Here is a 27509-nt window from a genome sequence, read left to right on the forward strand (position 1 = left end):
TTTGGTGATCTCCAGAGTTTGAGAGTGCTTGGATATTGCAAATTTACATTTTTGTGCCTTTAATCGACATCTTTAAGTAAAATCCCCACAGCAATGTGCTTTTTAAAGGACATAAAAGGTGCTATGCCCAAAACCCAAAATTCGATGAAAAATGACAAACCGCGAGAAAAAAGCAGTTTTCATTTTCATTATTTTGACGAGCGCCTGATTTCACCATGATGTCTCACATTAATTTGTTAATTTAGATACTCTGGTTCCGAATTTGATATTATTTTTACGATTAGAAATAGTTTTAAATGTTTATGGAAAAATCTTAAATTTTTGGCGGGCCACGGGTGTATCGATACCATCATCAATACCATCACGAGGAGGAATTCGCTTTGGGCAGTCTCTGTTCCCCGGACAAATTTTTTCCTGTTTTTAAAAATAGAGTCGCTGTTCCCCGGTGCTCCGATATAGAACGAGGTGCTTGGCTGCTCACGGCCTAGTGATGCTCAAGCTGGAAGAATTACCATCCTTCCAGGACACAACTCCCCTCTTTTTTCAAAAAGACTAAGTTAAGGCTGAAAGCCAAATTTCTCAGCCAGATGGTAACTCGGTTTTATTGTCTTGTTTGGATGGTGAGTGAGTAGACCAAATAATTTAGAAAATTACATTTCATTACATTATGTAGGGCTAGAAAATTTCAGCCAGTTAGAAGCGAACAGCCATCAGCCTTAGCCATATGATATTAATTAATTAATTAATGTATTTATTTATTTATTTATTTATTTATTTATTTATTTATTTATTTGTTTATTTATTTATTGGCCTTCACAATAGCATTAATTTAGGGGGAACCATTGGCATAGACATAACAATAAAAGACTACCAATACACGACACGTCTAATTAATAATACAGAATTCACGTAGAGTAGGCTACAGAGTCCTTGTTTGAGTCTGCGTTCTTTGGCAGTTGCAAAACAATTTCGTCATATAAGTGCCGATACAAAAAGGAGAGATAAGGACGAAACTGACTTTAAAAAATCATGTTTAATAAGAGTAAAGAAGTTTTGTGCCCATGCGGCGCGCATGCCACAAACAGCATTGTTCGGTTCCGTACAAGAAGGGATATAATCGTTTTGAAAAATGATCACAGAAAATAACAACGATTCCCTCCCATATGTTTCTTGGCATTGTGTAGCTTTTGGTTTTATGAATTATTACTTTGTAGTCTAACTCTACCTTATTATAATATTTTAGTTCACATCATAATATTATTATCAAATAACATCATAGACACCCACTCTTGGCACAGACACGGTGACAGTCTAGAGTAGATCTAGAACTAGAATCTAGATCTATTTCGGATTGTGATTGTGGCTTCAATAAAAGTAAAAGGAAGAAAAAATGCTGGAGAAAGCTTGTACTCTGACCAGAAAAATAAAAAGTAAAAAGCGGAAGGTGAAAACTATGTGTCTCCTAGTTTGTCCGAATTTGTGTCCACAGCAAACATTATTGAATTTTTTGTTTTTTTTGTTTGGAAAACCTTCATCCTTGTAGCCTACAATCCATACAAACTTTAGTGGGCGGAGTTTTTCTATATTATGCCAAGATGGATATATATTTATAACGTCCTCATACACCCCTCACATGTTAGATCTTCACTCCTACACATACATTTCAACCTAAAAATCTTCAGTATTCCTTTCAAGGAGCTGCTTTAAAAAAATGTTTGTATTTGACGTAAGAGTCTTCTTTTTCTTTTATTAGAAATTTTATTAATTGTCTTATTAACCTTCTGTTAAAATCTGGCTCGTAGCTTCCGGAAAGAACGTAAACAAAGATCTGAGCGAGCAGCGGAAGGAAACTCCGAACGTTCCCGGTTGCTTCCTGGTGTTTTTATTACCCGTTTCTTGATTGTTTGCAAGTGCAATACTCTCAAGTGGGTCTCTTGGAGACTTTACCCTCCAAATGACGACCTGGATAATTCTGAAAATAAACATAAAGGTTAAGCACATAAAGCTTTGCTCATGAGTCAGGACACGAACTCAACGCCTGGCTCTTCTCCTCTTCTGTCTTGCTGGTCATCATCAGCTGCCAGTAGATCTAGATTTAGATCTAGAATCTAGATCTAGATATTTAGATCTAGATCTAGATCTAGATTTAACTAGATCTAGAGATCTAGTAATGAAGTAATGATTTGACCTCGAACCTGAATAAATTAGGTTCTTAATCATGCTAGATCTAGGGGAGGAATTCCGTAACGAGCGACCACTATGAGACAGAGCAGAATTGAGGGCTAGGACTTGGGGTAGGGTTAGGGTTAGGCCTCTTCTTTATTGTGTTTGATGGGGTGGTCGCTGGTAAGATAGAAGAATACCGGACCAGCGGACTGACTTTGCCTATGTCTCAACCTTAGGAATTCATGATTTCCCCGTTTTTAATATCTCTCAATGAAGAATCTCGGACCGGTAGATCTATTCATTAAATTTTGTCAGGGGGGAGACCCCCCTGAACCCCCCTCCCCCAACCCAACCACCCGCCCCACTTTCTCGCGCAATAGTGTACGAGAAGGTCCGGTATTCTTCAATCTTCCCTGGTCGCTCGTTGCGGAAGTCTTTCCAGATCTAGATCTAGATCTTGATCTCGAATTTGGGAATCTCCTTTTAAGTTCTTATATCTTTTTGCAAAGTATGTTAAGTCAAACGCAGTGGCTACGTTCATGGCGCCCTGAATGTTGTTTGCAATTTAAGAATGATCTTTCTCACTTCACCCCCTCCCACCCCTCTTCATGCCTTGGCCTTCTTTCATTTTCCCTTGTTTCTTCAAACGACTTTTATTTTCAAATGGAAGAGGCTAGCCGTACTTAATGACGGCTAGACTGGCAGTCTACCCGTACTTAAGTATGGCTAGACTCACAGTCTAGCCGTACTTAAGTACGGCTAGACACACAGTCTAGCCGTACTTATTCTTAATATGATGGCTAGACTGACCATTTACAAAAAATAGGCCTACTGAATTGTAAATATACATTTTTAGTGTGCAGTACCTAAAGTATTTGTATTTGAGACAAAACCAGGTTCCTTAATGACAGTGCACGTATTTTAAACCTCCTGTTTTCTAATGTAAATAGGGCCTAAGATAAGTACGGCTAGACAGCCAGGCTAGCCGTACTTAAGGACGGCTAGACTGATGGCTGAATTGTAAATGAAAATTTTAGTTTGCAATGCCTAAAGTATTTGTATTTCAGACAAAACCAAAAGGTGCCTTACTGACTTGCATGTATTTAAACCTGAATAATTACTAGATCTAGATCTAATGAGACCTGTGTACTTAACAGGCTTGAGTCGATTGGGCCAAACCTAGATCTAAGTACGGCTAGACTTAAGTACTTAAGTACGGCTAGACTCTCAGCCACTTCGTTTTCAAATTGTCGATCGTTGCCGGGTTCGCACACACGGGAAGAGAATCGAAGTCATGTTTCGTGTGCTGAACAAGCAAGGCCTTGTCAACCAAGGCTGTTTTGCTGTGCCCGCCTTCGCCATCCGTAAACTCCGTTACATTCAGACCACCGCTGCATTATTTTTTGCGCTAGGCCTAGTATTCCTGTGCTGTTTCCTCATTCACTTTGAGTTTGAGCGACCGCAGCGTTTCAGTCGTGCCTCTGTGCCAATGGTGGATGATTCAGGGTACCGTGAAGGTAGCCTGCAAACTACGTGTAGCCACTGTATAAGTCAAATTCGTGTAAAATGGATGGGCCTAAATGAAGTTTACTTTTATATTAGACTTAGAAGTTTAGATTTTTTACATGAGGCTGCAGCGAGCACCTAGCTCATCTCTGTGATTGGCCCAAATATAGTGATGAATATTTCTGCCGTCTATTTTTGTTGTCTTCCGGGGCTTCCCTCGCCAGTTGACTAGATTTTCTAGGTATCTCATTATAGCAGGCCCGGCTTTGCCACTTAAAGATGGGTTACGTCACTAGGTTTCATCGCCAACTGCTTGTGCTGCAGTCAAACTAACCTGCAGACTAATATCTCAGTGGTGAAGTCAAGTGCTCCTCAAAGTTTAATGAAATTGAAGAAAACGGCATTTTTCCATCATTTTGGCAGAAGAGTTCCATCGAATTTCTATTTCTTGGCTCAACATCTGTCAGTTTTAAAAAACACATTCTGTGGAGATTTTATGGTGGATAAACATTGATTAATTTTTTACTGGAAGCGCGCAGGCCCTATATAAAGGGCGTAAGCCAGGCTACCCGGGAAGTGCGCAGGCCATAAAGTTGCTTTCAATGGAAAATTTCAGTATTCCTTATGGAAAATGATGTAGTAAATTACAGGTCAAAGTTATAAATAGTGACCAATGACTTGCAAGTTATCTTGATCTCGTAGAGTGCCAAGATACCGTTCGATAAAGTGACGCGGTCCTGCTGAGTGACTACACACATGTATCACTTGTTCCGCTGTGCTAAAGTCCTAATTGTTGAGTTTATCGCGTTTTGCACTTTGTATTTATTTGATTGCTTATCATATCATTTTTGAATGACTCATTCTATCAGCTTTGAGAAAAGATATATGGTTTTATATGCCTTTTATCATCTGTTGAGCCGTAAATGGTTATTTTTCAGTAACAGGTACACATCTCAGGTATCTCAGCTGATCCCCCTCGCCAAACCCCCATGTTTTCAACCGATCAGCCGTGGCGGCGGGGCATTTTTAGCGGGTTACTTCCGGTGAAACGCTGAGAACTTCTAGGGTTAAAGGAAAAAAATATGTAAATTTTCAGTTTCTAAGGACTCTCAAGATGGAGTTACCAAACTTTGGCAACTGTTTTCATAATGTAACTCTTTCTGGACATAGTTTTTGGGGGGTCTAGACGTAATTTCTGTGGCTTGATTTGGTGTGCAAAATAACTTAATATAATCATAAAAACATAACATATATGATATATCAAATTGAAGGAAATTGAAGAGGAATACATTCCAACATAAAACAAGCAAATCAGACTTGCTATCTTATCATACAGGCCAAGAGCATAATCTATAAATTACTGAATGCGCAGCTTTTTATTTGAAAGCGATTTTCCAATTTTTGTTTAATTAATTTCTACTGAGTCCGGTTACATCGTTTTGTTGATGCACGACCGCATGAACTAATTCACTCGTTTTTCTCCAAACTGACACTTTGAAAGTGACACTAGATGTTTTTGTTTCCTCAGTCTCTTCTTTGTTTTCAATAACAATGCAAAGTAATTATAATGACGGATTGTGTGAAAATGAAGCAACACTGAGGCACCCTATCATATCCGATATATCGGCGATACGTCCTCTAGGGGTATGGATTCGGAGATACATCCGGAAAGAGTTAATTTTACCCTAAAAATCATGTTGCAAATTCATCTTCTTTGAGACAGAAATGGGTATTTTTCTTTTCATCGAGCAAGACGAATTAACAAGCTCTAAGATTTTATCAATAACTCCACCTGCCAAAAAATTGACGAGTACCTAATTCCGCCACGTCTTGACATATTATTTTACTGTTGATCACTTTTCCTTCTACAGTGAGTGGCTGTCCTGGACGCGATGAATTCACTGCTTAATAAGATCAAAGCGTATAGTGTGTCAGACAATGAAAAGAAAAGCCTGGAAACATCAAGAAGCGGTGCAGCGAATGATTTTCCTCAGCTTCATGAGGAGAATGCCTTGACCGATGACCAAGATGCAGTGTTTGGAGGAATTGCTGGGACTCTTGCCATTGCTGATGACACACTGAAATCTCCAACAGATGGAAGTAAAGGTATATACATATATATTTATTTTCTTCTTATTGTTTGGATGTTTGTGGTTGCCATTGAGTTTGCTTCTGGTTTCTGCTGGTGATTGGAGGGCGCCACTGGTAGTTTGCACTTATTTTTTTCCCTGCTGTTCTGTCTGTTAGTCATGTAGTGGCGTCGGTGGCCTAATGGTTAGGCTACCGGACTCGTAATCGTGAGGTTGCATGTTCGGGGGTTCGAGCTGTGGGCCTGACATTGTGTCCTTGGGAAAGGCACTTTACACGAATTTTCCTCTCTTCACCCAGGTGAGAATGGGTACCCGGCCATAGGCAGTGAAAGATGTTGTCTGTATGTTAGTGTTTTAGCGCCTATAAATGGCCACTTGCACTGTTTGCTTCCCAGGAAGTTGAGGTTGTTTCAGAATGCTTTCAGGTCTGCGCTGAGGTAGTAGTATACATTGTGAAGCTCTTAGAGCTTGCTGAGCGGGATTTGCGCTATGCAAATGCTATCTATTATTATTAGTCTCTATCCTTCCTTTATCGTGTTCTGACTGTTTTGTTTTGATGTACTTTTACTGATACTTCTTGTCTTTTCAGCAATTGTTTTATGTCAGTTGACAATATGATGTAGTGTCAGTGGTTTAGTAGACTGACTTGTTGGTCTGGCAATCGAAAGGTTATGCAGGAGCCTGGTTTTGTGTCCTTGGAATAGGCACTTTTACAAATTTTCCTCTTTTTACCGAGGTGGGAATGGGTATCCAGCTATAGAAAGCAAAAGGTCTAGTCAGTTTGTTAGCGAATGAGCGCTTAATCAGCTGCTTGCCTGTACAGTCCTGGGAAGCTGAGATTGTTTCTGAGTGTTCAGGCTCTGCTAGAGCAATTACTAAGGGCATAGAGCATGCAAGAGAGCATGGATATGCACTGTATAAATGATATTGTTATTATTATTATTAATATATGATTACATTCTTAGTGTTGCCAAAGATTTATTAATAATCTTTAGTGAACATACATGGAGTTCTTTCATGTGTACACATTTTGTTTTGGCTAACCTTTGTTACAAAAACTATGACTGATCAGATCAGCCCTAAATTTACTTACTGATTACCAGTACTGTGATTTCTTAACAAATAATTCAGCTATCACTGTGCAGATTTTTTTTTTTCTTTTATCAGATCCATTCCTCTACTTTTTTATTTTGAAATATTTCTAGACTGAAGAATTCTGCTCAAGTAAGGCAAAACAAAGGAAACGACAATAGTCCTGAATGTAAAAAAATGGGGTTTTTTTTTCATTTTTTAACTGCTTTCACCGCTCAGATTGTTTGATGTGTGGGATTGGTCTTCAAATTTGAAAATGAAAGATGCACAAGCTCATACAATTCCCTGACACTACAATTGTTGTAACTGTAACTTTGGGACTTATATAATCTATTTGAAAGGTTTGCCAGGACTGATCCCTTGTGAATGTCCACAGAGTTCTGCTATCAGGTGCCTTGTGAGGGCAGTTATACCTCGGGGAGCAGTGTAACCTTTGAGGTTATATCTGCCGAAGTCATCCGGGAAGGACGTTCAGGACATGTAGTAAGTTTTCCTTATGGACTTTAGAGATTTTTAATATGTTTGATAAAAGCATCCCTCAGCAAGGCTGCTTATTTCTACCATTTTGTCCAGTTTGTAACAAGTTTGGATCTGTTCCACCACCAAACTGATAAAGGTCCCCAAATTACCAAAATTTACAATTGACGCCAAGATTTTTGGAGAATTTTTTTTAACAGCTCGTTTTCTTCCCTGTGTCCTCGTTAGTTGATGGGTCTTTCATTGACCCCTTTTACATCGCTGCTGGGGTGGCTCATAGCTTTTGCGAACTTTCACTACAAAGTTTACTGTCCAGTACAAAGTGGCAGGGCTGAGGGAAAAACTTTCTTTCTCCAAACTTTAAATACTTGTCCCATTAAGGTCAGTGTTAGTTTAATTTTTACTGGTAGTGTTCGCAGTGTCAGGAAGTTTTTTTGGGTTTTTTTGTAAGTGTTTTACAGTGTTCGCAACTGCTTGAGGTCATATGACCACGCGGGACCCCTTAAACATTTTCAGTTGGTAGGAAATTTTGAATTTTGCCCGAGTGGCGGCCGAAGCGTACTCTTATCTATTTTATACCACTGAGGGATCTTTAATGTGTGCACCTCAGAGATTGTTTGCCTTTGTCCTAGAAGGCTAGGTGTAGATCTTTCCTACCAGAAGATCAGGGGTGTGGCTGAAAGACAGCATTAAGAAGGAGCCAAGGAGTGGCAGTAGAAAGGCTGCGGACGGAGTCAGGAGCCCAGAGGAGGGGGCAAAGGAGGTGACGTGTGGGGGCCGAAAGTGAAGACAAAAGCAGATGACCGAACATTGGTAGAGAGCAGGAAAGGTGTTGAAAGGAGACAATTTTAGCGAAGAAAATTTTTCCATCACTACCCAGTTTCGAACCTGAGACTTTTGAATGAGAGGCAGACACCTGAACGTCTAGGCCACGAGAGCCCCCATGTCAAGTATGCCGCAAGTTTCAGTGCCATATGAAGGCTCAATAGACTTAATCAGAGAAATCAAGAGCCACTTACCTTTTCATTACCATGCAGATTCCCCAAGCCAGTCTGATTATGGTTAGAGTTAAAAACTTGTGCTCAAACACAGGAACATCATGATAGTAATCAGTATTCCTCATTCAGAATTATCCAATGCACTGACACATTAAGACAGGGGTCATTCGAGTTCTGGTCAGCCGTCCCTCACTTTGAAGACCTGACAATAAAACTCAACTTCCGCTGCTGCTTGTTTTGTGTCGTATAACCCCCCAAAAAATGAATGAGTGTGAGCACCACTTATGTCAGCAACTGGGGTGTAATCTGTGCACCAAAACATCTTTTGACACTTAGCTACCTCAGAGTTGCAAAGTTCTATCTAACGTTTTGGGCCCTTTTGAATTACCAAGACCATGAGATCAAAGATACAAATGGTCTATATGCTCTGTTAAAATCGCAAGATTATTCGGAGATTATCGAGACATTCAAAGAATTGCATTTGAAAAAGCTTTACTTGATTTGAAACTTAAAATGTTTGACGTAAAATTTCTCGAAACTAGGTGCTGAGCAGATAGATCTTTGTAATTCTGAGGTAGCGACTTGTCAGTGGCGAAGAACGGTACTTCAGAGTGGCAGGAGTTTGGGGAATTTTTTTAAAATGCACTTGAACTGCTTGACACAGTACCAGAGGATAAGATTTGGGAACCAAACTCAATGATTAGAGTGCTTTGCAGTGTATTGCACCAAAGAGTTTACATAACAAGATGGTCCACTCCTCTCTTTGAGCCGATTAAAAATGTGTCCTCAAAATTCAGTGGCGCCCTCTTTTCGCAAATGCGCACCCTTTGCGAACAGAGTTACCCTACTTGTGTTTAAAAAAATCAAAGTGAAACTAACAAGTTTTTGAATAAATGAGAATTCAAATTTCGGAAGGCTTTTTTCCGGAGGAAAGGGTGACTGTTTTCTTCGTTTAATTTGACTTAAGAATGATAGGCGATAGGTCATAAAAAAAAATTTTTAACCCTAAAACTCCGCACTGAACGAACCCGAACTGCTGATGTCGATCTGCACAGGCAAGGGAAGTGCTATTCCTATTCTTCTTCTGGAGAAACGAAAGAGAGCTTCAAAACAGACTGCAGCGCCATCTGAAGCAAAGAGCGGATTTCCGGCGGACACATTTTTGGCTGAGTGGACCATATTGTTATGTACTATCTTTGAGTGCACCTATGTTGGAAGCTTTGAGTAAATATGCATCATGATAGTTTGTCATTGGATGAAAGCACAGATGATTAAAATTGGTTCTCTGATTAAACGTTTTTTAAAATCAATATTGAGTCCATGATGTAATGATTGCTAGGTTTCAACATCACTACTTCCCTAGCTTCCTCAGTCCTTCCAACTCTGGGGCTCAGAACATGCTCTCTTCTTCTCACTTTTTGCTCTACTTTGAGGCCCATCCATGAAGTTTTTCTGTGGTAAATTTTATCTTGCACACTTATTAAAATCAGTGAATGCTGTAACCAAGGTTCTGACAGCTGGCCTTTCCACAGAACCAGATCAGGATTCATTTTTTCAAAAAATGATAATTAGGGGAAAGCTTGAAAAAATTGTCTGCATACCTAAGTCACACAGAACTTATTGTGCCTTGTTGGCATGATATTGTTAAGAAATATGTTTTAATATGGTCTTTATTGATATGGGGCTGTAGATTTCAAAGTCAGTTTGGCAGTCACCTTACACTCAAATCCATATCCAATACTGATTGATAGGATAGGTGCCTTGAACGACAGTCCATAATTGTTTTTAAAACAACATCTTGTTTCATCAACTCTGTTTACCTTCACATATATGCACCCTCAAACACACAGACACACACACAGACACACACATACATATACACACGCTCTCACACACACACACACACACACACACACACACTCACACACACACACACCACACCACACACATGTTTTTAAAATTTGATAACATAATAATACGTGTATTACTATTTGGTAGAAGCAAACTTTTTTTTTCTTATTTGTCTTTGTACTACCTGAATTTTGGTCAAAGTACCTGAAATTTACCCTGAAGCTACCAGAGATAGGAAATTTGAGGTAGGCAGCTCTGCTTCAGAAAGATTTGTGTCGTGATACAGAGAGGAAAGTTCCGGGTTTCTTATTCAGTTGTATAAGCCTGGTTGTGTAGCCAGTAATTTGTGTCATAAGTTTTTGCTGTTATTCATGTTTTTGGAAGATGAAATGCTCAAGTTTTATACTGTCATCATCAAAGCTGATAGCTGATTTCCACATGCTGGCAGTGAGAAGAGAGGTGTCGTAATACAGGAAGGCTCTCATATATTATGTCCTTTCTTAATGTGAGTGACATAATTGATTTTCTTTTTTGTTTTTTGACCAGATTTGAAGTCTCTCCCCTGCCATTGACCTAAACCTTTCTCATGACTTCTCTTTCCCAGAACTACACAATCTTAATTAACCCTCATAGGGAAACAACACGCTCTACTCAGACCGTCGTCATTCGCCGCTACTCAGACTTTGAGAATCTTCACCAAAGACTGAAGAAAAAGTTCCCTCCCCTGATGTCTAATATCTCTTTCCCTCGGAAAATTCTCACTGGCAACTTCACAAGTCAGACGATTGCCAAGAGGAGCACAGCGTTTGAGCAGTACCTTGCACACCTATTCTCCCACTTTGAAGTTCGCTACTCCCAAGAGTTTATGGAGTTTTTCCTCACTGACGGCTACAGCAATGCTGTACTCTGTTTCCTGAACAAAAACTTTGCTGCTGCCATAGTAGCATTTGAGAAGACTTTGCCTGTGCTGGAGAAGTTGTACGGAGATTTCCATCCGTATGTGTGTCAGTGTCTGTGTTCGCTGGTGTCGTGTTATGTCAGTGTTGACAAGCCTACTATGGCTCACGCCTGTGTGGAGGTGGCGCTCAAATGCTGCTGTTCCGAGGGATCAGCTGCTGATGAGGACCTCCGTGTGGCACTGATGCTGACCGCCATACGGCTGTGCTGGACACTGGGAAAAGAGAAAACTGAACTGGAAAAGAAGGTGACTGCGCTGCGGCAGAGTGGGGTGGACGTTAACGCCATGCCTGACCTCAGAGATATTCTGACCGCTACCTTCCGGCTCCAGCATAATGTGGGCGTTGACCGTTGACCCCCTGCTGAGCTAACTTTATTTAATCTATTTATTTATTTATGGTAATGTTTCGTGCACCAATCAAAGATTCTCACTCACAAAGGGTATCGTTTCTCTTTTCTAGAAATGTTTTTGCTGGGTGTTGATTTTTCTGGCAATGAAAATCAGAGCTACTTTTGTTTGATTAGGTATGAACATTTTGTTGGGATTTTTGCTTAGAGAATTGTGAAAGAAAATAGTTTTTCCATATTGTGTCCTTTTTTGCAGTGCAGTTGTGTCCAGAGTTCACAGAATTTACCCAAAAATTACAGAATTTGATTAAATGATTAATAGAACAGATTTGGTATCAACCAGTGACTGTGTGTGCTGTGTGGCTATTTACTAGTAACCAGGATTCAAGTCTCTTTCTTGCAGTTCTCATTCCTGTTTTTATTGCTTAAACCTCCTGTGGAGGTGTGTTACCTTGATCACTTTTGTCTAAATGTTTCAAATAAGATGAACATACTGAGAGAAGGTTCAGATAGTAGTAAGTATACGCATGCTTAATCCCCTGTCCTCAAACCAGAATTTGTGTGAAAATATTTTCAACTGCTGGTGAAAAAGTGGCCTCGTCCTTCAAGTTTGTTCTTTCTGTCAGCTCTTGAGATTTAGAAGTCTGAAGTCTGTTCTGACAGAAACAAAACGAACAGTCAAGACAGAAGTTCCTGTCAGGTCTTCTTCAGCTCAACAGCCGTTGAAAAAAAAATGTTATATCTGAATCTGAACTTAACTTAAGGCATAAAATGTTATCTGTGGCCTAGTGGTTAGGCTCTTGGTCGTGGGTTCAAATCCAGTCAGGGACCTGAAGTTGTGTCCTTGGGAAAGGCACTTTACACAAATTTTCTTCACTTCGCGCGGGTGGGAATGGGTATTCACATTCGTCTAGAGACTGCAAAAGATTTTGTAAGCTTTTTAGTGTTTGAACATGTGCAATTCACAGTTTGCCATGTATGCTTTCCAGGAAGCAGAGAATGTTTTTGAGTGTTCTTATAGGATCTGCTGAGATAATAATGGTTGTAAAGCAGATAGAACTTGCTGTAAAGTGTGAATATGCACTGTATAAATTATGCTGTCATTATTATTTTTATTACATAGGGCATCATGCCGCCTGACCTGTTATATGACAGCACAAATCAAGTTTGTCGTCTCCTGCATGAATTGACTATTTTCCCTTCATCTCTCAGAGGTCTAGTCTGTGTTCAGAGTGACACAGAAACTCAGTATGTGATGTAAGTATTAGTACACTGCATCATGCTGTCAGGGTAGGGCTCTGTGCTTTTACAACTTATCATGTGCAATGTTCACCTTCTTGCCAGAGAGGAAATTTGGGCGTTTTTGTGGCTTACTATTTGAACTGCAACATTTTGACCCCCAATATGATGCTTGTATGTTTTGAAAGATGGATCATGATTCAAGCAGTGCCTTCAGCTGATTATTTCACTTGGAAACATAAAACTAAAACCAACAAGTTTCATCAACAATCATAGTTGTATTCCATTGTACAGTTGCTCTGAGCTCTGACTTATTTCATCAAAAATCTTAAACTTAGTTGATCCTTGTTGCATAGAAGCTGTACGTTTGCCAAATTATATCCACTTGTTCTTAACACTTTGTCAATTTGTGAAACGGAGTCTTGTGTTCCATGTCCAAGTCAGCATGAGTGCTTACTGTTCACCTGTAAAGGTCTTGGCATTTTTTGAGTTGTTGGCGGGTGCTCTGGTGTGGTTTGCTTGTTCTTTCTTATCAAACATCTATCATCCTTATCTCCCCTGCTTCTTTTTTATCTTTGTTACTCTCTTGTAGCACCTCTAATCTTCTTACGCTCACATGACCTCATGTAGTTGCGAGCGCCATAAAACCTCTACTAAAAAAAGCTTGGCAGTTTCTCCTGCGGCTTAATTTGCTTTGAGAGTCTCATCTGTTTCACTTTCTATGGGTCCTTTGTTCTCAAACATTTTCTGTGAAATTTTAGCCATTTTTTCTATTTTATCTTAGTTGGGGGTTTTTTGTTTCCTTTTGGTCTTCCCCTTTTTCTTGTTCCATCCTCAGCTCTTCCTTGCACATGTTAGTGGTCTAGTTTGACGGTAGAAAAAACATCTCTGCATCTTTTGGTTTTTAATGTGCAGGTGCTGGTTTAGGTTTTTTTATTATGTTGGTTTATGAATGTTCATATTCCATTGTATGAAACCTTGTGTGTCAATTTGATTCTCTCAGGAATCAGAGTTATTCAAGTTAAAAAACAAAACACAAACAATTAGTGTTTTCAACTTGTACCTATGAAAATACTCTCCCTTGACCAGCAAGGAATGGTGGTGGAGCACAAGGGGATTTTTGTTGTCCCTTGTTCCACTGTATTTGATCTTTATTTTGCAGACAGGCCATTCTATTTTATGTGTAGTTTTATTTCTCACCTCTGTGCCATATGATAACCTCCCTCGCTGCCTGTTCTTTCCTTAGTTGTTTTATTTATGCACCTCTTAATGCTTTACCTTAATTCAGAAGACATGTTGTTAATTGCTCGTCTTTGAGTGTGTAAATTTTATGTGCTTTTGTCAATTTAACTCTGTATGCGTATGTGTGTGTGTGTGTGTTAGTAGTTAGTATGTATGTGTTTGTGTGAATGCTTGTGTGTGGTTTTTAAATTGTGATTGCGTGTGTGTGTGTGAGTAAGTGAGAGTGGGTGGTTGGCGGGTGCTCTTGTGTGGTTTGCTCTTTCTTTCCTATCAAACATCTATTATCCTTATCTCTCCACCTTCTTTTTTGAGTTTGTTACTCCCTTGTAACATCTCTTACTAAAACGAATGAGTCAGTGAGTGAGTTTATGCTCGCTTGTGTGTGTTTATGTTTGATACTCGATACACTTTTTATGGCGTCTGTTTTGAATCTCACTTTGTGACACAGCTGATTGCCCTGTCTGGTGTGTTCATTTGTCGGCATGGCCACTTTGACATGGAGGACAACTTGTGACCTCTGCTTTCCTCTTAGTCTTAGTAGAACTATGCCTTGACTGTGTATGTGTTCAGAGATGTCAAACTTGCAAGCAGAAAGTGTCCTTTGATCACAAATATTAGATTGTTTTGTAATGTGGTTTCTCACAAGTAGTCTTACTGTGTGTGGTTTGCGGGTGCTCTGGTGTGGTTTGCTTCTTCTTTCCTATCAAACATATATCGTCCTTATCTCCCCTTCTTCTTTTTTATGTTTGTTACCCTCTTGTAACACCTCTAATCTTCTGGCGCTCATATGACCTTCTGCAGTTGCGAGCGCCGTATAACCTCTACTAAAACTAAACTAAAAAGTAGTCTTACTACTCTAAGGTATCGAATAAGCGTCGTCCCCCCCCCACCCCCTATTAATTTTCAGGAGGTTTTTTGTGCACCTCCCGCTCCTTATTCCATACCCACCGTTGATTATTTTCCTGCTTGCCCCTACCGACGATCATTTGAAACATTATATATCTAGATTAAAATCTAGATAGCTGAATGAAATTTCTTCTTTTTTTTTTTTTTTTTTTTTTGTAAATGGCAAATTACCCTCAGTATTAGTACCGGTACCAGGTTGGCTACCTCAATTTTCTGTGATGTTTAAAACTTTTGTACAATGGTTTGTGTTTTTTAATGAAACTGGTTTGTTCCTAAATGGGAAAAGTTGTCACAGTAACTAAAATTGCTAAAATTTCATAATCTCTTGCTCTTTTATTAGCTGAAGGAGAAATAAAACAGATTTCTTTCTACTAGTACATGGGTATGAGGTTGAATGTGTCCCCCCCCCCCCTTTTTTTTTAAAATCCCCCCCCCGCGCGTATTATTTTGGACCGCTTGTCCGACCCCTCCTTTTTCCCCCCCCCCCCCCCTTTCTTTTTCGATACCTTAGAGTACTGCTATATCTGCAGTTTGTTTTGGGTTGTATTAAATAGCTAGATAGTTTTACGCTGGCTCATATAATGAAAAAGTACCAAAGCTCCAGGAGATAAGGAAAAGTATAGCATTAGTTGCACTCATTGCTCATGGCATAATGATTTCGGTCAGTAATGTAGTTGAGTATTTCTTTATTTACACTGAGTGTGTAGTCCTCAACATGACTAAATCAGATGATGCAAAATGCCTGTGTTTTTGTTGTTTGCAAAATTAATGTATCTTTGTATGTTCTTTAATGTGATGTTTTGTAAATGTTCTGTTTTCATTTATTTCTTATATGGCTGTGAGTGTAACGTAAATTATATTTTCTGTACAACTGATAAATATCAAATTCCATATGTACTGGAAATAACTATGATGATACTCAGGAGATGAAATTTATGTCTGGATTGGGGCCCTATATATAGACATGGGTAAACAATGTACCTTTGTCCTCTTTGTGCTGCCTCTTGCTGTTGCAGAATGTTTCATCCTATATATTACAAGCCCATGACGTTTATTTGCAATGTTTGAGCCTATGGCTTTTTCACATCCAGTAGAAATGAACTAACTTTCGAGAACTTCTTTGTAGTTTGTATACTGTACAGCCTTTTCTTTGGTTTGAGGTCGACTATCTCTTTGCTGGATTCCCATGTGCTGGAGATCCTGTGGTGATGTCAGTCACATAGTTTCTAATTTGTTGATGTGTGTGAAGGCTGTGTGTGTTATTCCAGGGTTGAACTATCAGGGGTACAGAGTCATTCCATTGAGACTGTCATCAGGAGTGTAGGGCTGTGTGGTATTACATAGTGTGTGCACAAACCTTTGTTTATTGTATGAAATGGTTACAGCTTTTGTATCAACAGATATTGATGTACTCAATCAAACTGAAATTAAAGATTTACCCTTATTGTAAATGTGTTGTTGTGAGATGGTTGTGATTATTTGTTTATTTTGTTCCTAAATATTATTACATAGACCACAGGACACGAGCTATTGAAGGGTGGTGGGAAAGTGAAACTGTGTCCTACATGAATGGTTAGTGGGTGCTATGGTGTGGTTTGTAAATTCTTCTTTCCTATCAATCATCTGTCATCCTTGTCACTCCTTCTGTTTTGTGTTTCTTACTCTCTTGAATCACCTCTAATTTTCAGCTCTTGTATGACCATAATATAGTGTTGCAAGTGCCGTAAAACTCTTACTAGATCTAAACTAAACCTGTTAAGTCATACTTCTTTTCTTTCCCTTGTTCCTGTTTGCCTATCTTGCTTTTTCCCAACTAAATGGTAATTATTGTGTCATTGTGTATCTTTTTACTGAAACAAGTAGCTGGTAGATTCCTCATTGTGGTAAAATACCATACAGCCTCAGGAGTTGCCACAGCTGTTTATTGTATTGTCTGCTCATACTGCGGCAACTGACCCCTGACCTCTGCATAGCTTAATTATCAGGCAAGAATAGCTTTGTTTTGGTATGGATTTGACTAACAGGTTAGTAGGCCACATTTTGTTGAATCTGCAGTTTTCATCCACCTTTGGTACCGGTGTCTGTGGTGTACCGGTTGAACGCTTCACTGTAGCACACAGGGGACCTCACCCCCCGGGGCGATGCTTCTGACTGAAGTGTCTCTAAACCATCCCCAAAGGGGGGACCTAACAAGTTCTTATGCTCAGTAGAATTGTAAATGGGCTGATTCTACAATGTCATGCTCATAACTGTGCCTGAACTGCAAACAGGGAACGGCTGCTTTTTCTTTCCTAATCCTTATTATCGTCATTTTCCTCTACTTCTTTTGTATATTTGTCCCTCTCTTGTGACCTGCTATTTCCGGGGTGCCTTGATAGTCGAAGCAGACTTTGTGCTGTTGAAGCTAGAGAAGTGAGCAGAGTAAACCTGATTCCCTGTCCTGTATGGACTTCTCTGTTGACTTTCACCTCTTGGCGCTCATATGACCTTATGCAGTTGCGAGCACCGTAAAAACTCTACTAAAACTTTTTTTAAAAACTAAACAGGGGACCTGAGTTCGATTCTCGAACGGGGAGAATTTTTTTGAGTATCTCGGCCTTTCAGCCAGGATATGACATCAGTGGCCTTGTGGTTATGCTCTTGGACTTATGTTGTGAGTGCAAATCCCGGCTGGAGCTCGATGGTGTGTCCTTGGGAAAGGCACTTTACACAATTTTCATTACGCTATTGGGAATGGGTTTCTGCCTACAGATAGCTAAAGGTCTTGTGAGGTTGTTAATGTCTGAGGGCCTAATCAGCTGTTTGCACTGTAGCCTATGCTTTCCAGGAAACTGAGAATGTTTCTGAGTGTTCTTGGGTCTAGTGGGGTAATAATAATACAGTGTAAGTGTAAAGAGCAGAGAGTTTGCTGTCGAGAGGAGCACGGAGATAATGTGCAATACAAATGCTGTTTATTAATATTATCCTTCTCAGCCTGGGTTAGCCCTAACAGGCTGATCAAAACCTAAATTGTGTCGATGGGGGCGTTGAAATGCTTACATTATCATTAAAAAACAAAATCCAAAAAATCAAACTTGGACTTTTAGCTTGGGCATAATGGCGGCACATCATAATTTCAAAGGGAGACGTTTAAAAATATCCACTGAGCTAGGTATTTCAGTTGTTAGTTCCCTTGCTTTCCAGTCTTCTTTCCCCAACTGTTTGTTTTGTTCCTCGAAATTGCACTTTGGTGATAATGGGGTTGGAGGGAGGGGGATAACAATGACATTTTTAAAAAAGAATAATGTTAAATATCATCAATTGCAGGGCGCTTCTGATCCGAGATCCAAGAGTTCACGACCTCGCTCTGATGAATGATGTTCCGGAGTGATACCGGCGGTATCTTAAGTACATACATTTACGTTTATGATAAACACTTCCCTTTTCTCTCTCTGCCAGATTTCTCACAGTCCACGCGCAAAAAGGGTTCATGCTCCTCACAAAACCAATGGCCCCTAAACATTTTTTTTCGGTGGGGGGGGGGGGGGGGGGGTGATATTTGTGACAATGTTTTCCAAAGTACACTATAGCTTAATTTTTAATTTATTTTTTTTTTTTTTATTAATTAAGAGATACAAATTATCCGTTGATCTGACATGCAGTACATGTCCATTTCACCAATGTTGATACAACCGATTGCAAGCGCAAACACTATTTTAAGATTCTCTGATTTTACTAAGTTCCTTAAGGCTGATTTTTTAAGGTTGGTTTTGAGTGGCCGTGTCTGTGGTGACTGTTACAGTAGAATGTGACATTCATGTGTCAGATAATACAAGATTCAAAATATATATAACTTGTACCTGTGTATGCTGCGTGAGTGGATAGTGCAAGGCTTTAACCCGATAAATGGGTAAATACATTCTCAAGTGTCTTTTGGACGTCATTGCGTTATATATGATATATTTTAGTATATACATATACTTACAAATACATCAAATAGTAATATGCTTGTATGTATGTATGCACTTGATAAAAATATGCATAAGTTGATTAAATTTTAATTAATTTTTTTACATCGTAATTTTTTCTTTTGGCCTTTATGTTTGAAAAGACAAATGCATGTAATAGTTATTAATTTCGTATACTGATATCACTCACTCACTCATTCACTCACTCACTCACTCACTCACTCACTCACTCACTCACTCACTCACTCACTCACTCACTCATACACACAAGCACACAGACATGTACATACACACACATACACACACACACACACACACACATGCTATGCACGCACGTGCTAACACACACACACACACACACACACACACACACACACACACACACATACATACATACACATACATAAGGTGCACAGGTAAGTTGGTGTCAAGGTGGGCGTGGTGCGACACAAAAATTTTCATTTGGTAGGGAATTTGAATTTTGCCCGGACGAAGCCAAAGCCTACTCTTATCGATTTTAGACTACCAATGGATCCTTAACCCTTGTCCGAGAAGACGAGGTGTAGATCTTTCCTACCATAAGATCAGGGGTGTGGCTGAAAGACAGCAGTAAGAAGGAGCCAAGCAGTAGCAGTGGAAAGGCTGCAGAAAGAGTCAGGAGCTCAGAGGAGTGGGCAAAGGAGGGGTGATGGGGTGGGGCAGAAAGTGAAGACGAAAGCAGACGACAGATCATTGCTAGAGAGCAGGAAACGAGGTGAAAGGAGACAATTTTAGACAGAAGAAAATGTTTCCGTCGCTACCCGGATTCGAAACCGGGACCTTTGAATAAGAGGTGAACACCTTAACCTTTAGGCCACGAGAGCCCCCTGTCCCTGGTTCGAACTGTAGAATGGGAGTTTTGTGACTTCGATTGTTTAATTTTTTGGGAGTTTTCATAGATTTCCGCCCTTTTGGCTTAGTCACTTCGAAGACGGACCTTAAAATTGGAGGTAATTCCTCTTAATTAACGTCAGTGTTTATGGGGGCTTCAAACCCTTACCGCGCTTTGGCAAGCAATTATAGCCCATGTTTCATCACCGCTATTGTACACCATAACCATAAATTTCCTTATCTTCGACAAACACAAACATATTGAGTGCCCTGTCAGCAGTCTGAGACCCAAATTACCGCTATCCATCAAGAAGAAAATGAATCGGAATTGAAAGAAATAAGATGGAAAATAAGCGCGAGAGACAGCATAAAAACTTAGGCACAACGACGAGAATATTTGTATTTTCTTATTCAAAACAAGCATAAAAATGTTATTTTGTCAGCACAGCTGTGCACAAGACTCGTAATAGATCATTTCCGAACTGACAGCAGCTGAGCACCGAGTCGCGCCTCCCACACAATTCGACAAACGTCCTACTGTCGTCTCATTGAAGGAACAGGTGAAACAATGGTGAACATGGTATGGGTTTAAAGCCCCTATCAACACTATTAGGTTATATAGGGAGCAGGACCTCCTAGTTTAACGTCCGTCTCCGATAGGACCGAGCCAAGTGGGAAGTTCGTGTAAAGTGCCTTTCCCAAGGACACAACGTCGGACCGAGGTGAGGCTCGAACCCCCGAACCCGCAATCTCACGATTACAAGTCCGGTAGCCTTACCACTAGGCTACCGACGCCACCGAAGGAAAAGGAACAAGGAAACGAGAAGGAGAATGACAGGAAAAAGAACAACTTCTACAAAAAAAAGAAAGAAAAAAACGATATCGGACTGGCGTCTGTGGTGTAGTAACACTTTTAGGCACTTCGCGGTTGTTCCCAAAGACGTGAGTTCGATTCCTCTGTGTGGATGGCTTTTTAAAAAAAATATTGAGTATCTCCATATGTTTGGGTGGATGTTGTATCCTTTGCATCCGAGTTAGCCCAGACAGGCTAAGTCGGGGTTGCTTTTTTTGCCTCATAATAAATGACTTATATTGAGTCGATAAAGGATTAAAATAGTACAAAACAAACTACAACAATATCAGTAATTAACACAAAATAAAACCCAAAAACGAATAGATCTTGACAGCACCTGCAGGAAGATACTTTGAATTTGCCTTTTCTGGGTTTTTTATGGGCCATAATATAGTGTAAAGCGCATAGAGCCTGCTGCTGAGCGGGGATATACGCTATACAAATGCTATCTATTATTATTATTATTATTATTATTATTATTATTATTATTATTATTATTATTATTATTATTATTATTATTATTATTATTATTATTATTATTATTATTATATCAAAACTCTTGATACCTATTGTCTGATGCTATATTTGGATCTTATTCTAGGAATCTGGTCTGGAGCAGACATTGACATTGACTATCATGGTACCGTTACCCCATTTCTTCCTGTTGTCATTTTTTTGGGTGGGGGGCGGGGAGGAGGGTATTGATATTTTAACGGTGATCTCAACTGCGTAAGGTCATAACTCTAAGATATTCTAGTTTGGTAGAGATTAATTTTGAATTTTAGTCAGGTGGCTGCCGAACAGAGGCGAAGCGTCTATATAATCAAATAATCACTGCTTTCCTTCTTAATTTTGAAACATTGTAGCAGACAAATTCATCCATAGACGTAAACCTCATAAATTAAATGTAAAACGACGTTCATAATCACCAATGAACAATAGACTATGCCGAACCTTCAAAACCGTTTCATTGCCACAGAAATAGCCTGTTCGCCCCTATCGGGTCACTCCATAAGCAGTCACAAGCTTTGATTAAGTAAGCTTAAAGTGGGGCTGAAAGAGTCTACCAATAGAGGTGAAGGGAACATGTGCATAGCAGTCAAAACTGTTTAATTGTCGCATATACCCTGTTCACCCCTTTCGAGCCACAGTTATAAGCAACCACACTCGCTGATTATGTAAGCTAACTGTTACACTGGTCGAGTCTACATCACAGATGTGAGGGGAACTAACTCCTAATAATATCTTGACTGCTTCAAGTGCTTGTTTGTTTTTTTTCCTCGAATTTTTAACGTCCTATAATCAGATCGTGACCTCGATTATGACACTGGCTCCTGGCCGCTAAAAACTAGACAAAAAACAGCCAAATGTGAAATAAAAAATTAATAATTGGCATGCTCTACCAAAGTGTTTCGGCTGTCTGGTATAACATGCCATAATATTGTAGTACTGGCATCTCTGCTTCTTTCCTTGGTGTTCGTGTGTTCAAATCTAAAGTTAAATTTAAGGTTAGTTAGAATAAATATTTAATTAAATACTTTCCCGATTATTTAAGCGGTTGAATATGCATACAACATGAATTCAGGATTTGTTTTCATTCACAACTCAGAGTTGCCGCCTCCAGTGCCAGTAAGATTCTTGTGACTTGTGTGAGTGTGATATCTCCAGGCCCTATCTGGTCCCATCTCATTTTGATTACCCTGTCAAACAAGTCAGCCTTCGCCCCTGCTGCCGAAGCCTACTCTGATCAATTTTAGGACTTTTTAACGTGCGCAACTTGCACACGGGACCTCCGAGATTTTGTCTCCCTTAGCCGAGAAGGCTAGCTGTAGGTTTAGATCTTACCCTCTTTAAGAAGATCGGGAGTGTGGCTGAAAAAGAATGCTGTTGTAGTTTAACAAGTTGAAACATAAAATAAAGTCCAAACAAAACAACAACGTCCAAATAAACATTGCTAGCTTGATCAAAAATGAAACTGGGGAGGTTATAGTTATAGAGCGATACAATATATAACTGCCATCCTCCCAGAGGAAAAGAGAAGGATATAAGGAGAATAGTATTATGCTATCGATGATAACTACAAATAGCAAGACACCAGTAAAAACAAGAACATCCAGACATGGCACTTTAAGTCGAAACTTTGGACTCTGGTTCCACAGACATGTCGTTTATCTAGCATCTGCGTTTGTCGAGGCCGCGACCCGCGAATCGCGGCCGCGATTTTTGGCAAATTTTGGTCGGCGAATCGCGGCCGCGATTTTTGTGTTTAAAAAAAAATAAAAAGAAAAAAGAAAAAAAAGAAAAAAACCCAAAAACACACACAGCTCGGGAATAAAAAATCGAAAAACAAACCCCTGGGAATTAAAATAGAGAAGCTAAAAAAGAAAGCATAAAAAACAAAAATAAAGAAACCGTAGCTCATTAACTTTACTTTTAGTTTGTAGAAAGAAAAAACTAGAAAGTTCACTTTCACTTCCGCTTCACTTCGTCTCTTTCTCACTTGTTGACACCACGTTGATATATTATGTTCAATGAAATTTCGTGTGAAGAATAAGTACTTATAAACTTACTATTTATGTATTGCTGTTTCCCTTTAATTTGTCCCTCTTTATTGTGTTTTAATTTTCCTTGTTATTGTTCTGTCATGTAGTGTTCATTTTTCTGTTTTTGATGGGTTGTTGTTTTTTTAACGGCGCTCGCAATTACATTACGTGTGAGCGCGCAGGACACGTGAAACTTTTTCAGTTGGTAGGAATTTGAATTTTTCCCAGGTGGAGGCCGAAGCCTACTCTTATCGATTTTTGACCACCATTGCAAACGGGACCTCAGAGATTTTTCGCCCTTGTCCGAGAAGGCTAGGAGTAGATCTTTCCTACCAGAAGATCAGGGGTGTGGCTGGAAGACAGCAGTAAAAAGGAGCCAAGGAGTAGCAGTAGAAAGGCTGCAGAAAGAGTCAGGGGCCCAGAGGAGGGGGCAAAGGAGGTGAGGGGGTGGGGACAGGAAGAGGAGACGAAAGCAGACGACAGAACATTACTAGAGAGCAGGAAAGGAGCTGAAAGGAGACAATTCTAGAGCAGAAAATGTGTTCGGTCGCTACTCGGATTCGAACCCGGGACATTTGAATGAGAGGCTAACACCTTAACTTCTAGGCCTCGAGAGCCCCCGTTTTTTAAATGTTTATATAGATTATATCATGCTTTGATGTTGTTCCGACCTTTTCAAAAAAAATACAAATGTGTGTGCTAGAGTGTCTCTACCAAAACTGAATACTGACACAGTCGACAGGCCCCTTGTGTTTGATTCCATAATTTACATGTAAGTAATATTCTGTACTTTTTCTTGAATTATACACGTTTAGGGTTACAACGGCCAATCTTCAGATAGATTAACACGTCTTTATTTGTTAATTTTTTTAATGTAGTTGTTTATGTGCTGTTTTAATTTTGATTTCATGCAGTTGTGAAACCTTTATTTTTCACGTTTTACATCCTGTGTGGCTACAAATATGATTTTCTGGTTGCTTAAAACAGAACACAAGAAATTCTGGTGTTTTAGATGAAGTTACCTCTACCAACATGCTATATAATGCGTCGTCACAGAGAGTTGAAAGCTTGAAAATTAGTGGCAACTTTCTTGGCAACTTTTGGACAGAAAAATGGCAACAAACGCAGATGCTAGGTTTATAGCGCGAATGAAATCAAAAGAACAATACAAATAAACATAACCAAAATCATAATCGTAATCATAATCATAATAACAATAATAAAATTAGATCTAATAAAAATAATTGTATTCATAGTAATAATAATAATAATAATAATAATAATGATAACAATAATAATAATAATAATAATAATAATAATAATAATTTTTTAAAATATAATATTAATAATAATAATAAAAATAATAACAATAACAATAATAATAATAATAATAATGATAATAGCAGTAGTGGTAGTAGTAGTAAAAGTAGTAGTAGTAGTAGTAGTAGTAGTAGTAGTAGTAGTAGTAGTAGTAGTAGTAGTAGTAGTAGTGGTAGTAGTAGTAGTAGTAGTAGTAGTAGTAGTAGTAGTAGTAGTAGTAGTAGTAGTAGTAGAAGAATTGTAGTAGTAGTAGTAGTAGTAGTAGTAGTAGTAGTAGTAGTAGCAGCAGCAGCAGCAGCAGTAGTAGTAGTAGTAGTAGTAGTAGTAGTAGTAGTAGTAGTAGTAGTAGTAGTAGCAGCAGCAGCAGCAGCAGCAGTAGTAGTAGTAGTAGTAGTAGTAGTAGTAGTAGTAGTAGTAGTAGTAGTAGTAGTAGCAGCAGCAGCAGCAGCAGCAGTAGTAGTAGTAGTAGTAGTAGTAGTAGTAGTAGTAGTAGTAGTAGTAGTAGTAGTAGTAGTAGTAGTAGTAGTAGTAGTAGTAGTAGTAGTAGTAGTAGTAATATAAGAAGAAAATAAAAGAAAAATATTAATAAAATTCATATGATATATTACTATATTCATAATAATATAATATATATAATATATATAAATGCATATATACACATGTATATATTGTATGTGTGTATAAAATGTACTTATTTATAATTCTATATTAAATTACAAGTAGTTCATAGGCATATTACTTGTGACAGAAAACTTCACTGTTCCTCTGAGATGTGAACTTGATGATATAATATATGGATTGGCCTGCTACTACTACTACACTCGCTGTGAAATGTTATTTTGTTGGAAAATGTTTCAGTCTGATTGTATTGATAAACTATTTTTGTAAAACTGGAGTCTCAAAATACTTTAAAAATATATATATGATGTATTACAATTCTTTATGAAGACTTCGGGAAGGAAAACGTCAGAGGTCATCATTTTCCACTTCCGTCGAAGTCTATCTTGTTCTATTTAATTGTTCTGCTCTTTCCAGTTTTGTCCATCACTGCCATTTTCGTGGTCGCATATTGGTGACACATTAAAAAACAACAGGTCAGGAAAAGAACGTAGCAGTGAATTGGACCTAGTGAAGGAAAGGCGGCCATCCTCGATAATTATATTTTACGTAACTCTTGCCCTTTTCTCACTTTTATTTCGCAATTGTACCGGCGTACCAACAACAAATAAACTCCACACCCTCCCTTCTCTCAAGGGGGAAAGGAGGGAGAGGTACAGAACAAGCGAGGACTTTATTAAGAGTGCACCATTAATAAAATAAAGATAATAATACCAGGTTTTTTTCTACTTGAAAACGTTTCCGTTAAACGCCCAAAGCACTGCCTGTTCCCGCTCTCATTGCATCTGAGGTCAACTTCTGATCGAAAGTTACTCCAATATAGGCTACTTGCGTCTATTCTGTTCTTATTGCTTCTCCTATTATCACCATCGGTTCATGGATGGTTGAAGGGTGTTACTGGTAAGTACTTCTTCTGTACTATAGCCTCTTATGTTTCTTGCTTTTTTCAATCTGTCTCACGTTTCCCATGGTTTTTATGATCGTTTTTGCTTTGGTGTTCTTCTCTTTACTCTTGCTCTATTGATTTATGTTTTGTATTTAGGTGTTTGTACACGCCCATTGACACAATTTAGATCATTAAGGGGACCAGCTTCCGACCACCCCGAGTTGAGAGGGATACAACATCCCATCTGAAAGACCGAGATACTCAATACTAATTCTCCACACTTGGGAATCGAACTGGGGTCTCCTGCAGACAACAGCAAAGCGCTTGACCGCTACACCATAGATGCAGGTTAAATTTATTGGCTCGTGCTTGTTCCTTTTTATTCTGATGTGAGCGATTTGCTCATTCGAAGATTTTTTTCATTTCAATGAAGGTGAAGGTTTATACACAATCTAAACAAATTTACCATTAGGCCTATCTTGGTGCAATTTTATAATTGTACAGATTTTCTAATGGTGCTCTTTGGGCTTGGATTAAAACGTTGTCATGTCAGTTGCTGTCATGCTGGACTAAGGAGCAGACAGTTGTAGTTCAAACCCCCGACTGTACGTTCTTGAACCTGGGTCGTTTTGATGGGTTTTCAAGGCTCTCAATCCTTTTGGTTTGGTCATATCGGAGATGGACTTTGAATTCCTAGTTCCACCTCATAGCTAAAACTAACAGTATTGAAAGCGTTATATAACCATACACTTACTTTTTATTCAAAAAGGCACCAACTTCGTACACTTATCAATGATATGTTTTTCAATTGGAATCTCCAGTTATTTTTGTATGAGGCAAACAGAAAAGGGGAAAAAAGGGGGGGGGGGCAATAATTATTGAGCTATGTAGAGTCTCCGTGTTGATGGTGCTGGGACTCAAGACTTGTATAAATGTTTTGTTATGTTTGCTTCATAAAAAGGAACAACAACAACGTTTTAAAAATGGGGGGTAATTGAGCGTCTGTTGTGCATGTCTGCAACCTGTTCTATTTCTATTGTCTGTCCTGGTCGAAATAATTTGCCTCAGGCGAAAGAAAGTTTCGGGTTCTCAGCATAGAGAGGGGGAGGGGTGAGGGTCTGTCCACGGTGTGGTCACACAGACTCGGAACGCAGGCACAGGTATAGGGGAGGGGTATTGGGCCTTCAGGGAAGAGGGAGCAGGGCTGCAGGTGTAATAAGCCTACAAAAAAACCGTAATCAGCACGAAAAGGGGAAGGGGTGGGGGTCTGTCCACGCTGTGGTCACAAGGAACGCTGACTCAGGTAAAGGCAGGAGGAGGGCTATAGAGGTCCTACTGGGAGGAGGGATTGAGCCTACAGCAAAATGCAGGCACGAAGAAGAGAGATAAGGGAGGGGTCTATTTGGGCTGTAGGCTCGGGGTGTGGTCATGCGGAACGCAAGTGCAGGTACAGGAAGGGAAGGTCCAAAATGCCGCCTTTCGAAATTAGTGCGCATAGAGACAGCAACAGTGGGGAGACAATGCGTGTCTTGTGACTTGGCGCAACGTCATGCAAAACGTAACCACGGAAATGGAGGGTGGGTTTATTTTTTTTTGGGGG

At 39.3% G+C, this 27509-nt stretch overlaps 1 protein-coding gene across 2 annotated transcripts; it reads left to right on the forward strand.

Moving 5' to 3' along the window:
- Positions 1–1803: 1803 nt before the first annotated feature.
- On the forward strand, positions 1804–12837 carry LOC101860323 (sorting nexin-21). 2 transcript variants are annotated; one of them, XM_005096736.3, is made up of 4 exons: positions 1804–1990; positions 5544–5778; positions 7231–7337; positions 10785–12837. In XM_005096736.3, exons 2-4 carry the CDS (start codon positions 5565–5567, stop codon positions 11490–11492), a joined length of 1029 nt encoding a protein of 342 aa, XP_005096793.1. In that variant the 5' UTR covers positions 1804–1990; positions 5544–5564; the 3' UTR covers positions 11493–12837. The 2 variants fall into 2 exon arrangements, with proteins under 2 accessions (XP_005096793.1, XP_035825200.1); XM_035969307.1 differs by having other exon boundaries at positions 1816–1865.
- Positions 12838–27509: the final 14672 nt, after the last annotated feature.

This window comes from Aplysia californica, unplaced genomic scaffold (genome assembly GCF_000002075.1).
Source record: "Aplysia californica isolate F4 #8 unplaced genomic scaffold, AplCal3.0 scaffold00136, whole genome shotgun sequence".
In the NCBI taxonomy this organism is placed as follows: domain Eukaryota; kingdom Metazoa; phylum Mollusca; class Gastropoda; order Aplysiida; family Aplysiidae; genus Aplysia; species Aplysia californica.

Bases quoted from the DNA above. Each gene is read 5' to 3' on its own strand.
- LOC101860323 (XM_005096736.3), top strand. From the start codon at position 5,565: ATGAATTCACTGCTTAATAAGATCAAAGCGTATAGTGTGTCAGACAAT. The intron at 5,779-7,230 runs GTATATACATAT...GAATGTCCACAG, and splicing joins TCCAACAGATGGAAGTAAAG to AGTTCTGCTATCAGGTGCCT. The intron at 7,338-10,784 runs GTAAGTTTTCCT...TCTCTTTCCCAG, and splicing joins AAGGACGTTCAGGACATGTA to AACTACACAATCTTAATTAA.